Here is a 17,062-nt window from a genome sequence, read left to right on the forward strand (position 1 = left end):
GTCCAGGAGGTGCCTGTCTTAGGTTACTCAGTACTGCTAGTAGCAGCCTAGAGCTAACGAATTTGGATATAGCAGTCTATTTGTAACAAAGACTTTCACCACTTTCATAAGTTTGGAATTTTTCCCTTTTCGGCCTTTTTAGTTTATTTGCTTATTTATGTTTTTTATAAAAAAAAAAAATCATTCTAAAAAAAATATTTTTCTTAATTAAGGATACAATTATTTTTATCAACTATAGACAAACCTTTCAACAAAAGGCTTATATACGATAATAGCAACAAACAAACAAAACCACAGTTCTAAAATTTGAGTGTCAGCTATGAATAATTAATTAGGATCGATCATGTGTTCTTTTCTATCAAATACTATATACTTTTTTTTTTTAGAAGAAGGAACATACTTACAGACCTCATAAAAAGCTTATGCAATTATATACTTCATAAACTAATGGTCTGTTTGGAAGTTTAAAAAAGGTGGGGGAGTAGAGTAGAGTAGAGAGAAGGAGAGTAATTCAATTACCTTATTTGTAAGTTTTTTAAGGAAGGAGGGGGAGGAGTTTGGAGGGGTTTCAACCACCTTTAACTCCTCATTTTTAATTCCCCCAAATTGGAGAGATTTTGAGGGAGAGTAGAGTAGATAAATTATTGACTAGATAAATTTCTTAATTTACCCTTTCTAAATTAATAATAGATCAATGTTGCAAGTCCATTTTCAAATATGAGTAAATTTGTCTATTTTAATCATTTCCTCTCATTTTCATTATAATTTTTAAAATATCCAAACAAGGGAAGGGCTAATTACTCTCTTCCCCTTTACTAATTTTAAAAACATCCAAACAAAGTAGAGGGGAATCATTCCCCTCTACTCTCCTCCTCACTACTCTCCTCCCCTCTACTCCTCATTTACTCTCCTCCCTCTCTAAACTTCCAAACAGGTCATAAGATAAGTGTCAAAATAAAAAGTTGATAAAACAATGATGTGACGTTTGGTATGGGAGAATTCACATTACTCTTGACATCCAAATTGCAAGGAATGTGAGATGATAATATTGTTAGTATATTTGCCCTTTAAATCCTATTATATGATGTTATGTATGACATTATGTATGATATTATGTTGTGAATAATAAAGTTATTTTATTATTATTTAAAATAATGGTAACATAAATATTTGAACATTATCATATGGTTCATGAGATGCATAGTATGTGATTTATGTGATTTAGTCACAGAAAATATAAATCACAAGTTCTTTGTAAACTCATAATTTTAGTTCATAGTCAGTGATGAAATTGGACATTTCATTTGCGAAGACTATAACATATCAACTAAGATGATTTGCCTTGATTATGGAAGTTAAGACTTATAGTTGATATGTTGATATGTTTTAAGTGTTAAGACATATTGAACTTTACCGTTATGAGATTTATTATTCTACTAATGACTGTTAAATGAATAATAAATCTCAAAACTTTTATTTACATGAACTCTCAATCCTGAGAGAATAATAAACCTAATAATGAAGTGTAGGTTGCTTTAATATATCAGGAGTGAGATCTAAAATCATGATCAAAATCTCAGTATGTTGGGCAGCCACATTTAATGTTGAAGGAACATATATTCTCAAGATGGAATTCATAATTTCTTAACGGAGATATAAAATATTCTCTTGAAATAAGTTTAATGAGTTTGGTTATTCAGAGTGTTAGGCCTAACCACTTTAGTAAGAAGTTACTAAAATATATATTTATGAAATTGGATTTCATAAATATATGATAAATAACTTAAAGGATTAAACCGAGTATTCAAGGATTAAGATATAGTAATCTTTAAAGTGGCAGTCAACATTTATGACTTTGTATTATTACGAATATTTTAATGAAGGGGTTGAATGTATAATAAAGTTTTGGGAAATAATTTATCAATAAGGCCTAGAGTCCAATTATATTTATATAGTTGTATTAAATATAATTGATGATAATTTTGGATTTGTCAAGAGTTGATAGAAAGGCTCAAAACTCATTAGAGCTAGTGTCTTATTTGTCCATTTTGGTCACACTCCAAGCCACATACTAAAATCCAATTGGAATGACCCAAAAAGTTAGCCCAATTAGATAATCAATTATATATAATGAGAGAAATATACAAAATTTTGTAATATATGAAAATGATGTGTACGTGAGTGTAAGCCACTCTCTTATTCTACCTTGAACACATACGTATAAATTGATTGAGAGACCACACTTTTCGGGCATAAGTGGAATTGAAGTGAAGATTAAAAGTGTTCTCAAGTACTTCTAATATTTTGTTTTGAATTTCAAAGCACCAAGGTACGCTTCCTTATTCTTAAATTCTGAAATTTACATAATACATGTTATCAATTGCGAATGAAGTATATCTGTTAATTTTCCGCTGCGTATATTTTATATGTGATACAAACTATGTTTTTTTTACAAATGTTTGGTTTATTCCCAAGAATCTTAAATGAATTATTATTTTTTTTATTCTATCCTTAGATTTGAATGTGAACTACCAAGTCATTTAAAAAAAAAAAATCTTCCTCTAAATAAATAATAAAAAACAAAATATAAACTATTAATAATTTGTTGAGCAACATACACACAACATCAAAAGTGAATATCTGACAATAATGGAGGGTCCCCTTTAAACTTTTTTTTTTGTCCACCCGTGAAACCTAAATAGATCTTTGTTAAAGAATATATCAATAGAGTTGTTTATCATGTTTATGTTATTTTGGCGGGAAAAGATAAGGACAAGGGAAAAGATATTGATAATTTGTTTTTTATTTTATTTTAATTGCTTAAACAATAAGGAAAAATGGTTAAAATTGTCAATTTATAAAAAATAAAATTTCCTTTAATCTTGAGAATCTAAATACCAACCTATTTTAAAGGGAATTCACATTCTTACTGAGAGAGGTTTAAAAGAGGAATTTAGATTCCCCTGGCATTTGATTCTCTGGCATGATTTGCAACCAAACATGTAAATCTTTAAACATTTCTAAGAATCCTTAAACATTCCTAAGAATTTTAAAACATTACCTCGTACCAAACACCACATAAAAGTGTTCACTAAGCATGCCTAAATGATGAGGGGAGCAATCAACCTAAGCTAAAGATATTGTTTACTGTTGACCGACTCTTCGTCTTCATTAGCCACCATTGATTGAGAATGACCTAACATGGGCCTCTATGCCATTTTATAGTGAATGCAACAACACCCCCACACAACTTCGTGTGATTGTAAAGCTATTGTATTGCTTTACATGATATTGGGCAAGAGTTTAGTGATTTAAGCAGTGTTACTTAAACGAATATGTTGTGCTCACTACGATAGTCTAATTAAGACATCAATGATACATGTGATATCATTCTTACCATTACATAACCTAAGAATTGAGATTGACGAGTCCACACAAAAAATCTCTTTTTTCATCTAGCCCAAAAAAAAAAACCAAGTATAGCTTGCTCTTCCACCTAAAAAAGCATATATGGGGTTCATTTCGCAAAAATTATTTTTGTCAACTTATTTTACTATTCAGCTTATTTTTATTACTATTCATGGATCCCACTACATTTTTTGGTACTATTAATGAGCCTCACTATATTATTTCAACTAACTTTTACCTTTATCTACAGTATTTTTAGTAAAAAAATTTTCAATTACAACAAAATAAACAGATCCAAAATAGACCTACTATAATTTAATTGCAGAAAGGAAAGCTCATGTTGGCAAGAAAGAGTAGTTGTGTACAAGCCATAATAATTTAATATTGTCTATTTGCTAGCATTTCAGCAAATGCAATGATAATATCTCATAATAATTTATTTTATTATTTGACTTATTTTTGTTACTATTTATGGATTCTACGATATTATTTCAGTTAACTCTTACTTTTACCTACAATACTTGTAGGAAAAAATTTTCAATTTTAATAAAATAAACCGATCCAAAATGAAACCACAATTATTTAATTGCATAAAGGAAAGCTCACGTGGGCAAGAAAGAGTAGCTGTGTACAGCCCATAATAATTTAATATTGTCTATTTGCCAGGATTTCAGCAAATGCAATGATAACACTCCTGTTGAAAAAGATATCTTTTTTTTTTTGGCAACTCTCCAATTGGCAATAGCCCAGCAGGCTTTAGGTCCTGTATTTGGGAAATGTAGTGTAAAAAAGGTCAGCCCCTTTTTATCACATTAAGGTGGCATACCCATATTTCTTAATTTAAAAACAACACCACCAAGCTGGTTCAAAGGACCACTAGGATACACATTTAGCAAAAGATGTCCTGGCAATACTATTTCTTGCACTTTCTTTGGTTCACTTTGAGAGGTAGGCTCATATATATTATATCACTATCATTATAGGCACTAAACATGACCTCCTAAATTGCGAAAAGAGACTCCTTTAGGTGGAACACCCACCTTTCTCTTCTTTCTTTTTTGATTGCTAAATTAAATTAAGCCAAGTTCATGTGCAAAAGTTGAAATTTGTACTTGTACAATGCACATGATAGACGTGTGAGTTGTGACATCCACATATGTGAACCTGTGAAGTCTGCTTGAATATCAAAGGAAAGACACATACAGCTCCAATTGTGCATAAGATCTAAGATATCGTCCCCTATATAGGAGACCACCGATCCAAAGATCAAGTACCCTTGCACACGTGCAACATTTTTTAAAGCCAAATCTTATATAAAAAGCGATAAAATATTTTATGCAACATGTATATAAGTAATGATTGAAAAACACCCCCTTACCTTTTTCTATTGAAAAACCAATTATGGATTTTCAGTTCCTTAAATCAATAGGTAAAGGAGCTAAGATAGGATAGCACTGGCATAGAAAGAGAAGAGGGTTATTTCTTACATTACATGCATATGAAATTCATACACACTTGGTAAAGAAAATAAATAAATAAAAAAAGAAAGAAGAAGAGGAGAGATTCATACACATGCCACATATGAGAGATTATATATATACACTTTTTGATAATAGTATAATACTCATATATATATATATATATATTGCATAGTAGATAAATACCAAACTTATATAAATTTACAAATATGACACTCCAACTATTATAAACTAGCAATGAACTTGCGCGAGAAGATTTTATAAAACATTCAAAATATTTTAAAGTTATAACATAAACTAGAGTTGCGATAATATGAAGAGGTTTTTGTTAAATTAATTATGTCATACAAAATTAAGGGGATGAAGAATTTAGACTATATAATAAATGTCATATAAATTAGAAATTAGTTATTATATAGTGTAACTATTAAGTTTTTTTTTTTTTTTTTTTAATTTTTTTGAGGAAAGTGTAACTAATAAGTTGATTGTTTATTTAATCATAATTTTTGTTTCTTCAATGCATTGAAGTTAGTAGAAATTTTTTGCAATATCATGTTAATGTTTAGTTGGCTTATGGAAATACCATAGAAAATCTATGATTTCACATTTATGTTATTGAAATATGATAGTGGTAGGTTAAACACTCAGTGAAAATAGTAACATCCTCCTAATAGAATTTTATTATAATCCAAAAATTTGAAAAGAAGGTAAGGTGAAAAATTAAATGAAAAATTACTATAACAAAGCGCAAGCAAAACTGCATAATATCTCACATGAGGTATTTGCTTTCTTATATAGAACAAGTGTGTATGCATGTGTCTAATAGATGATTTAAAACCATGGTAGAATATGGCTTTACATCGTGCATCAAATATTCTCTCTACTTATATACCCAAAACAAAAACTATCTACCCAAATTACTCAAACCTAATCATATATAAGCACCTACTTAAAAAAGAAAAAGAAAAAAAAAAAAAAAAAAAAACTCGTAGGGGTTTCAATGGCTTGATGGTGGTGGGAGGCCAGTATAACAGAGGTGGGAACCCCTCAAATTCCTTTTTCTCTCTCTTACAAATGCTTTGTCGATCTCAAGCCTTTTATTTTGGTAATAGTGAAATAGTGCATTTCATTTAACAATTCATAACATTTTTGTATCTCTCTATCTCTCCCTAGGGCCTTATTTGGTTAGTTATTATTATTAGTCCTTAATTTTTTCTTCTTTTGTTTTTAATAATAAAATGGTAGGTATGTTAAAAGACATAAAGAAAAGAGAAATGTGTGGTGTAAACTTAGGCAATTAACAAGATTAATGAGATAACAGTAAAAATAAGTTTATGTGAAATTTTGGGTAACGGTAAAAAAAAGGAAAAGAGGTTAAAAAAAGAGAGAGGCTAAATGTAAAATTAGAGCATTACATGACAATATCTCATGCATTCCCACATGAGGACTCTACTTTTATATATATACTAGTGCATCATATGCATGGTACAATTAAAAAAAAAAAATTACAATTACACACATATATAGATTCAAATTGTACTCTCTCTCTCTCTCTCTCTCTCTCTTATTTTTATTTTATTTTAATTTCTTTTGGATATACACATGAGTTTACTCTTTTTTTTTATTGGGTTTTTGATAATTTATTTATATTAGACTCTTTTTCTTTTGCACCTCATTAACTCACCTAGAACAAAAAAAAAAAAAAAAAAAACTTAAATAGAACACATGACGCAAAATTAGATAATAATTGGAATCCAATTTAGAACTTAATTGGATTTTCTCTCAGTTTTGCCTCTATATATATAAACTAGCTATTGTCCGTGCATTGCATGATTTTTTTTTAATAAATTTTTTGTAATAACTAAAACAAATTATAGTGTCTATTAAAAAAATTATAATGAAGCAAAGCAAAACAATTGTTTCTTTTTACGTCAAAGATATTCAATTCCTTTTTAATTTCTTTATCATTTTTTATTTTAATAAAATCTTTCCCAATTAATCATATATTTGTTATCAATCTAATTCATGAAGTTTTGATTCGAAAGAAAAATGACAATGGAAATAAAATTACGTCCTAAAAAGGGTTAATCGTGCTTATTTTTAAAGAAAAAATTTATTCTAAAAAATGGAAATAAAAAAAATAAATATAATAAGAAGAAATAAAGAATTGTGTGATATATTTATACTTAAAGATAAAGATAAACAAACATTTAACAATTACTGTCACACTTCAAATACACTACCATCGATTATACTACTTTCTAATAATAAACAAAACCCGTGAACCAAAAATCATATCCATCAATTAGAACAATCTGGATGTACTCTTTAGATGAACTTTCTTTCACAATGACAGGGTTGATGATGTCAGCTTATTTAAAGGTATCATAAACTATCTAGAAACAAAACTTAAGACATGTTATGAGAAGATCACCGCGTGGCTTTAATATTTAAACTAAATTTATAAAAGTAAAAAATTCCTTAAATATATAATAAAATATACACACACAAAAGTCAAGGTAGAAATTGCATTGCAAACTAAATTGAAATGAGATTGGCCTATTGCATTTGCCTTCAAGTTTGATATGTGTTGATACAAATAAGAAATTTAGGATCTGTTTGGATACAGTTTATTTTGCTAAAAATTGAAAATACTGTAATAAAATAATTTTTAAATATGTGAATAGTACAGTGGAACATATTTTTAATATTTTTTTTCTGAATAAAGTAGTTATAGGTCCCATGAATAGTGCGTAAATAGTATGTAAACAATAAATTTATGTGTGTGAACAGTAACTTTGTCTCATACCCAAAAATGTGTGCATTAAAAAAAAGAAAAAAGGAAAACGCCATACGCAGGCGCACTGGCTTTTTCAATCAAATTCAAACAGTCACTTAGAAAAAGGAAAGTCCACGACTAAAGTTAAGTGTGCAAAAAAAAAAAAAGGGATCGATATAATTTTGAGAACTTGTAAAAGTGGATTTATAAGATAATTTGGATTTGAGTTGCTACAATCTTGGAAAAACAAAGAATTTGGGTTTCTTTACATTAAATTATTGAAGAAATTAATTATATGTCACTTGTTTAGTATTATGACAGCCATATTGATATGTTCAAAAATAATTTTATGACACATGTCATTGTCTGGCCATATCATACCAATTAAATATAGGAACTTGCCATACATAATGAATAAGTGTCATCATAGCATGCATCCACCTATTTTAATATTCAACTTTTTATATTATATTATATTATATTGATTCTCAAAACAAAAAAAAAAAAAACAAAAAATCATATTATATTTATAGATAAATAGAATGATTGATTCTAAAAAAATGAATATATAAAAGACACACATATATAATTACTGCACACCTATAAATAATTAATGTGTATTTAGTTATTTACTCTATTGACACATTCAATAAACTAAAAATTTGACATAAATGCAAACTTTGACGAGATGGAAATCTAAATGAAAGAGTCTCAAGGAATGTGCCATTTGGCAAAACCCCAAATCTCCCACATGATGCATTTATATATATATAAATTTTTCTTCAATTTTTAAGATTAAAAGAAAAACAAAAAAGGAATTAAAAACTGTATTTATTGTATTATTGATTTGGCATGAATAACATTTATTACCATGTGAGTTCAAGTCATTCATAATAATAAAAACGATAATTATCTTTTTGATAGAAAAATTTGATAATATCCTTAATCAAGATTAATAAGTTTAGGAACACAACAATTATCATAACTTGTATCCATTATTGATGTTTAATTGGTGGAGTGAGGGAATAAAAGATTGGGATGAGTACTGCTGTGGCTACTTTATTTTTTTGTTGGTTATTCAGAGGCTCAGAATTGCTGCCTACTCTGACAGCAAGATACAGTCACGCACACAATATTCAAAGCTAGGTGCAGCATGGCCATACTATAGGTTGCACAAAACAGGTCAGAAAGGCAGCGTGTGCTTGTTCAATGGTCGCGTTCGTTTTTTTCATACAATTGACACTGTTAGGACTGAGCAAGATAAGATGTGATGTTTAGTAGTACTAAAAGGCAGAACTAAAAGGCAGAGCAAAAAGGAAAATGGAACAGTCCCTTTGAAGGGGAGAAACTAAGGCATGTGATGTAACAAATGCTGTCTCCGTTTTTATGCACGCTTCAACTTCTTATGAAAAGAGAATATACATAGTAAGCTGCTGTGGTGGGACATCAGACAAGCATCATTATCATGGAATTGCATCATTGGCTAATGCCAGCTCTAATTGACAAGAAAAAAAAGCATCACATGCCTCCTCTTCTAGTCTCTGTGTAAAATTTTCAAGCCATGCTGACTTCACATGTGACAAGTTATCTCACACATTTAGATATATATGCATCTTCTATTTCAAGAGTCTCACATACTTTCAAAGAAAATATGCATATGTTCTATAAATGAGACAATTATTGCTATGTGACACCATTGAAGTAACCATGGTCTCTCTCTTCTGCATGATTTACCCCCATCAGCTTATCAATTTCAAGGACCAAACCTTAGGCATTGAACTTTACAGTAATTTTCTTAGCAGAACTTTAAACAAGACAACTCAGTTCACATATTTAAGCCAAAAAGTATACCACCGCTTTTCTCTCTCTCTCTCTCTCTCCCCTTTTATTTTCATGTTAGACATATTATGGCCCAAGTGGTCCAAACTAATTGTAGGTTCATGTACTTGTAGAACAAGCATATTAACCTTATGTTAGTCTATGGTTAGCCTAAAAGGTTAGTCAAGTATTCTCTAATATATAAACCCTACATTGTAACACACATTTGTGTGAAGGTGTGCTCTCTTTCATGCTTCCACTCATCATTCAATTATCACACACGGTTACATAATAACTTTGACTTTTCAAATAACTAATTGACACATGAACTGTTTAAGTAGTGAAGTACAGTTCACCAAGAACACAGTGACATTAACAAACAGTGACACAACAGAAACAGAAGCGGAAGAATCCAAAAATTGCATTTTACAAACTAATATAAATCTTTTCCATTTACAAATAATACTAATATGAATCATGTTTTATCAAGGTCTACAAAAGTTTTGGTCGGATTGATTAAAATAGATAATAATGACAGCATAGCTATCTTCAGCTCATGCTGTCATATATGCACTGCATACCATTATGTTCCTATCTTAAATCTTGCTTTTTATTTGCATTCTGTCTTAAAAGAAAGCCTTTACAATTTCAAACACGAGAAAAAGCATCCAGCAACCCTTGCATATATTAGGTATGATGATTTGAAATATTCACAGATTTTTTTGTACTCTATGATTTTTCTTTACTCAATATGTCACGTCCACAGAATTCCCATTAAGGATTTTGTTGTGCTCTTCTTTGTTCTTGCTATCCTTATCTTTGGTGCTCAAAGGTAGTAGCGGTGGAGATGTAGAGGCACTGGATCGATCTGGCAACTCTGCAATGGAGAAAACTAAATCACCACATAGAGAGATTATGCTACAGCAAGTAATAACAATAATTGTCTCTGAAATTCTGTCCAGTTTTAAACAAGTGAAACATATTGTCTATTAACAATAGGTGTTAATACTACTAATGGAAACGTAGATGAGCTCAGATAATTGCCGCAGCAACCTCATCACCATCACCTAAATCAGAGACAACCTTATCTTCCTTCAGTGATGAACTGAAAATTTAAAATAACTTTATCCACTTTTCATAAAGAGACATTGGAGATTTTCAGAAAATCACATTCAACCATAACCTAGGGCAGAAATAAGTAGAAAAATATCATTGTTAAAGCTAACCTGGGAGTTTCTTGTCAACAAAGAACACTAGCAAATTTACCGTATACCTGTATAATAATAGAATTTCACAACCAGTAAAACAAATAATAATAAATTCAATAGCAGAACAGAATCCTTCTGTTACCATGCGACGACAATGTCAACTGTGTAATGCTTGCGAGATGCTATAATTAGGAGGCTCTGAATAATGGCAAATAACCAAGCTAACTGCTTAATGCACCTGCAAGATAAAATCACAAGAGTATCAAAAAATTTAGGGTTAGTAAAACAGGAATTTTCTTTTTAAGGCAGAACAAGCTTAGGATGCAATTGATAGTAATTATTTACCTCCTTGTGCCAAATTTTTGATATGTCAGGACAAATACTAAGGTAAAAATCATGTGTGATGAAAAAATCAAATCACCACAGCCATATAGCATCCCGGTAGGAACTGCACATTAACATAGATCATATTAGCATCATTTTGTATGTAATTATGGAAGCATTATAGAAAGAAAATAGCAGACTGATCGAAGCCTTACAATTAATTAAAATCACTTCAAGTGCACTTTCTGGAGGGGGAAGTCTGGCATATTTTGAGCCCTGAAAGAGACAGTTGTACCTGATTGTAAAACCTTACTTTAATAACATGTTAATAATGTTAAAAGATATATTTTCTTCTGACAGTGCAGCGATGAGCATCATGAGATTACATCATCAAACTGACAACAAATTATGTGGAATTGTTTAGAGTTACCTCACGACAGTGATAGTTTGGACCAGGAAGCTGAGTTGCATAGAATGTGATGATCCGGAGAATTTGACAACCCTAAAGAAATACAACAAATGCCTAAAGGAATTTCATTAAAATATACCAAGATAACATGGATACTGTTTCTTCCATTTTTTCAACCTTCAATAGGTTGAAGAAAAGGTGTGTGCGCATGGGGGGGGACAGGGTACAAGTGATTTAATGCATGAGCCAATAACGCAGAAGAACTAAAGCAATGTTAAGAAAAATTATAATAATTTCATGACTAGATAAATTTCCCTTGCTCTAGGAGTGAAGAAAAGAAAAGAAACATCAATACTGAAAAGGGCAGTTTTCTTTTGATAGCCTGGGGGCTCACACATGAGCCATTGCACTCTTTGTTAAATTTTCACAAAAGAGTGTCTTGCCCAGGGGTGGAGCTAGGATTTTTTGTTTGGGCGGGCAAATTTTGGTATTAATATATTAGTTTCAAGTCAAGATAAACCAACGTACCTACACAAATATAAACATTAATATTTTAATTTTTGATACTAGAGTAGGTCATAATTTATAAATATATTGTACATAAAATTAACAACTTTCAAATGTGTATATTCGCAAGATAATTTTTTAGAAAAACTTATCATCTTTTAAACTCTAATGAGCATACAAAAGTTGTCTAGTTTGATATTAAACATGTACAAAAAACGAATTAGAGAAAACAAAGGTATAACTACTAGACCAATTGACAAATTCTATTAGTTTTCAAGAGCATTATTGGACTAATTCAAATATTTGGGGAGGCCAACTTCTATTTTTGTAGCTAAATATTTTAAGTTTTAATACTTATACATAATATAAAATAAATTTTTAAAATCTTTGGGGCGGGGGCATGGCCCCCAAGCAATGCTATAGCTCCGCCCCTGGTCTTGCCTGGTATTCCTAGACAAGTAGAAAAATATTCAATAAAATGCGACAAGCTTGATAATTAGTGTCATCTAATGAAATCACTTGATCAATTGAAGTGATAGAACTGAACTCCACTTAAATGCATATGCACCAAGTCTGTAGAAGACATCTCATAAATCAATCCTTGGTGCAAACTTTCCAAAAATACACTACATAATATCCAATGGTGCATGCCTACTGCAACAGTAAAAAAAAAAAAAAAATTATCCCCTCACGTTATGCTTCATTTTCACGCCCTCTGACAACGCTGGTGACCTCTACCCCCATACACTACAGTGGGTCTGTCACCATCTCTGATATAAAAGTAATTTATGTTTCATTGTTTTGTTTTGTTTTGATAAGACTGATTTGGTTTTGGGAGTTCGAAATTTATAGATTGTTGTGGATCTATCCTAGTTATTGTGATTGTTTTTCTTTCTCATCGAAGAGCATTCTTTATGCACGGCATGATTTTCATGATGGAGCTGCAAATGGGGTGTATGAATCATAAAGTTGTTGAGGGATTCAGGATTTGATAGGTCTGCAGAAATTTTTGAAGGTTGGGCATGGTTAGGTTGATAGAAGGGCTTCAAAATGGAGGCCATGTGAATGGCCAATGTGGTAAAGAAATCCCTGAGGCTGGAGGAGAGGAATGTGGTGGAGGCAGTGTAGCAGACCATTTATGGATCTGGGAGATGCCCAAAGCTCACCCACTCTCTCTATGATTTCAGTGTTAAGGTCTTACAGTGGGTTGGACATGGTTGGAGAAAGGTGAGAGACAATATAGTAGATGCCTGAAGAGCTGCAGCACATTAATTCTCTTTAAGGCTGCAATTTCTCCATATTGAGAAAGACACTGATGATGAATAAGGAGTAATAATCATTCATATTGGCTGGATGTTGTCTCAAATATTACTGACTTTTAGGATGAGTTTAAGGGTTTTATTAATTTATTGTGAATAAAAATAATTTTTGGTTGATTTTGTACTTCTACATTATATTCATGTTATAAATAAAAGTTTTGATTCATTTAACTATTGGAATTACAACACATATTACTGACGAAACACCACAAAATACTTTCCAACACATTTTTAGGATTGCAATTAAACATAAGAAACCAAGTCAGTTTCCATAAAATGTTTTCTAGAAAATTGGTCATTTCCAAAACCGTTTTCCACCAAAACAAAGGCGTTTAAGGGAAACAAAGAAAAATATTTACACCTTAATATTTATTTTAAATAATTTATTTGACCTTTTGGAAAATAATTTATATTTGTTAATATTAAAAATAAGATCTTAAAAAGTTTACACCTTATGCCTTGAGGCCTTGTTTAATGGAAAATAAAATGCCACATCACATGCTTTTGCTTTTTAAGACTATGCTTATGAGGTTGTGGAATTATTTTTGGTTTATGAAAGTGCTCTTCAGGAGTTAAAAAATTGACTCAAATTTTAGGCACAATAAACACTTCAATATTTCTAGAGGTTGAAATCCTAACAAACATTTAAACAATCGTAGAAGTTCAGTAAACCACATAATAAGCACACACTGAAAAGCTGCTGCTGAATGTTTTACCAGAACAAAGAGTCAGTTCCTAACCCAAAAGATCTCTCCAATAACAAAAACTTTAGAATAATTTTCTTATCAATTATAAACAACAAAACAACTCATTTGAAGCAAAACCAAAAGCAACCTTCATTGTTCTTCCAAAAGGAGATAGCAATCATGATGTCTCATGAAGCATGTGCAGTTAACACATCTAAAGAGCTTATTTTCAGCAGAACACAATAAATAATAACAATAGTCTGTACTTACAACTAAATAAGCAAGAACCCTGCACCAAATCAGAACTGTATAGATTCTTTTGCTCTGAAAAAAGAAAGGATGAAAAGTCCACTGCAAGAGAATCAGTAGCATATTAGAGAGGACAAAAATAAAACCAGAGAGAATTTGATTAGCACACTGCTAATAATTAAGCTAGTTCAACTTGATAAAATGGGAATAAACCAGTCAAGACAATAAGATATAAAAGAACAACTTGAATGTGACTTGCTCAGTCATAGCTTTAAGAGATGATTATGACACAACAACAAATACTAAAAACATAAAAATACCAAAGAGATTATGTATAGCAGGACATTATGCATGTATACAATATACAAGGTACAAGTCAGCAAGTTTAGAGAGAAGGGGGGGGGGGGTGGTTGGAGGAGATTGTATTACCAAAAATGTATTTTCATATGCATTTATTTGTAGTCAACATTTTATCTATCATCACCAAAAAAAAAAAAAAAATTGAACCACATTTGAAAATAGGGAAGGAGAGAGAAAAGGTGGGGGGGGGGGGGGGAGAGAGAGAGAGAGAGAGAGAGAGACTGAATGAATTTCTAAATTAGATGTAGCTGATTCTACAGACTACAGGGAATGCTAGTCACACAAATTATAAACAAAAATCTCTGAGAATTTCGACACTTAACCTAGTAACAATATAATAGCCAAACCCAAATAAATCAATGTTAGATTACTAAAAAAATTGACTGTAACAGGGGGGATGAGTGGAACTTACCAAGATAAAGGAAAAGAAGATGAAGTTAAATATAGACTCACTCATATATGCTTTGCCCTGACCAATTTCCTAAGATACACAAAAAAAAAGGAAATAAATGCCACTGCAATTTTACATCAAAGATTATGGAACCAAATTGCAATCCAAAAAGTGGTACCCACTGGAATAAGAAAGAACCCAGCATCCTGAAGTATTGGTCCTGGCCGATGTATATAATGGACACCATGAGCAGCCAATCCATGGACATACTGTAAATGGAAACAAAACTATTCTATAAGCATCTGAATAATTCCAATTTTGACATCTAAGAAGATACTACAGAGAAAGTTCAAAACAAGAAAAGCCCAATGATGCAAAAAAGACATGAACGAGATTGAGACTCAGAGAGAGAGAGAGAGAGAGAGAGAACAAAGCAGAAAGCACTTTATTATGTAATATGGAAAAAGAAGGATGGTTTTGGTTGCTCCAATAGTTAGTTAGTCAGGTAAGAAAAATGAAATAAAACATAAAAAAAGGATACTAAAACTCCATCGGAGGTGAACAATAATATTAAGGAAAAACAATCATAGCTCTCCATTTGAGGTAAAGTGTTTGAAAGACTAAATTTATTATTCACAAGAAAGAACACTGCCAATCATATGACAAAATCGTGAAAGCAACCTCAATCATCCTATATAATCAAAATTTTGATAAGATGCAAGAATATAGCAAAAGGACAGTAATATCAGCGATGTCTCTCATCACCATTCAAGCCGCGAGAGACTAAAAAGGCTTCACGAAATCCATCAATCATCTTTCACAAAGAGGTACCAAATTTGAGAAACTGAAGTACAACTATGTCAATACCCTAGGGTGAGTTTGCACGCATAGCTACTAAGGTAGAAAAATCAAGAAATCAGTGTGCTAATACCATATTCGCAACCTCTTTTTTAATCTAAGCAATTTGCTTTATTTACAAAATCATCAACCAAAACCACAAAGAAAAAAAAAGAAAAAATTATCATCAATCAACAGACATTCCTACTACATATTAATACAATGTTTTCCGTGAATAACCTTCGCCTTGATTTGACATTTGTTAGAAACTCCAAACAGGCAATTCATTTTGAGCTACTAATTTGCAGAACAAACAATTAAAACTAACATGTTGCCTATGTATTCATGTCATTCTACCTCTTTTTATCCAAGCAACTAATATTTACTAAATCACAAAAACATTCTATTATACAACAAATTATGAATACTAATTCTGTAATTTACAAAAAACAATTAAAAAGAACAAAGAATAATAAAAAGACAGAGAGAGAACCTGAAAAAAGAGTCCAGCGAGTAGAAACTTCCAATTTTCTGAAAGGAGCGAAACCTCTGCTGATGCCTCTGTGCATATTTTCCTCCATAGCTTCACATTCAAACCAATAATAAATATACAAAAAACAAAAAACAAAAAACAAAAAAATGGCGGAGAGAGAGAGAGAGAGAGAAACCTTAGGAGCCTCACGAGCAATGTAAAGAGGCATTTTGGAATCGGAGGTTAAACGTAAATTGCTATGGAGGAATCCGAAGGTTCAATCATCATTCAGAATTAAAAAGCTCCATGCTATGCTGGATTTGAAGTTAAACGTAAATTGCTCCAAATTCGAATTTGAACCGTCTAACCTCAGAAAAAAAAGTTTTTTTTTTAATAATAATAAATAAATAAAAAACCGACAAATCAGTTGTAACGAATAAAATATTTAAAAGCGGGATTAAGGATAGAGAGTCTCGTATCTAATCCACCAACGGATTTTCAACAAATTCCAATTATTAATTAAAAGTTAAAACGCTCTCTCTCTCTCTCGCACTCTTTTTTTGGTGAATAAATATTTTATTTATGAATAACAGAGTACAAAAGAGGGCCTGAAACCATCTCTCTTCACAGCCTCAGAAACCATCTCTCGCACTCTGTTATATAATGTGTCAAAATATGGAGGCAAATGAGGGGAGGCAGTTGGAAACTAAGTTTGGAGTTTGCCAAATACCGAAACAAATTTATAAGAAACGCCAAAATTATAATCTATTTGAAGATGATGACGAACGAAGAAAAGTCTGTAGGAAAAATGCAAACA

General features: G+C 31.0%; 1 protein-coding gene across 1 annotated transcript; it reads right to left on the bottom strand.

Moving 5' to 3' along the window:
• Window positions 1-9,907: 9,907 nt before the first annotated feature.
• LOC126728261 (phosphatidylinositol:ceramide inositolphosphotransferase 3) lies at window positions 9,908-17,000 on the bottom strand. Its single transcript, XM_050434117.1, has 11 exons — window positions 16,442-17,000; window positions 16,267-16,356; window positions 15,119-15,205; window positions 14,958-15,026; window positions 14,207-14,287; window positions 11,446-11,517; window positions 11,231-11,291; window positions 11,037-11,139; window positions 10,834-10,929; window positions 10,710-10,756; window positions 9,908-10,360 (listed from the first exon to the last, which is right to left on the bottom strand). The coding sequence occupies exons 1-11, from the start codon at window positions 16,472-16,474 to the stop codon at window positions 10,230-10,232; spliced, it is 870 nt and encodes a 289-aa protein (XP_050290074.1). The 5' UTR covers window positions 16,475-17,000; the 3' UTR covers window positions 9,908-10,229.
• Between the last annotated feature and the right edge of the window lie 62 nt (window positions 17,001-17,062).

This window comes from Quercus robur, chromosome 1 (genome assembly GCF_932294415.1).
Source record: "Quercus robur chromosome 1, dhQueRobu3.1, whole genome shotgun sequence".
Taxonomy (NCBI): Eukaryota; Viridiplantae; Streptophyta; class Magnoliopsida; order Fagales; family Fagaceae; genus Quercus; species Quercus robur.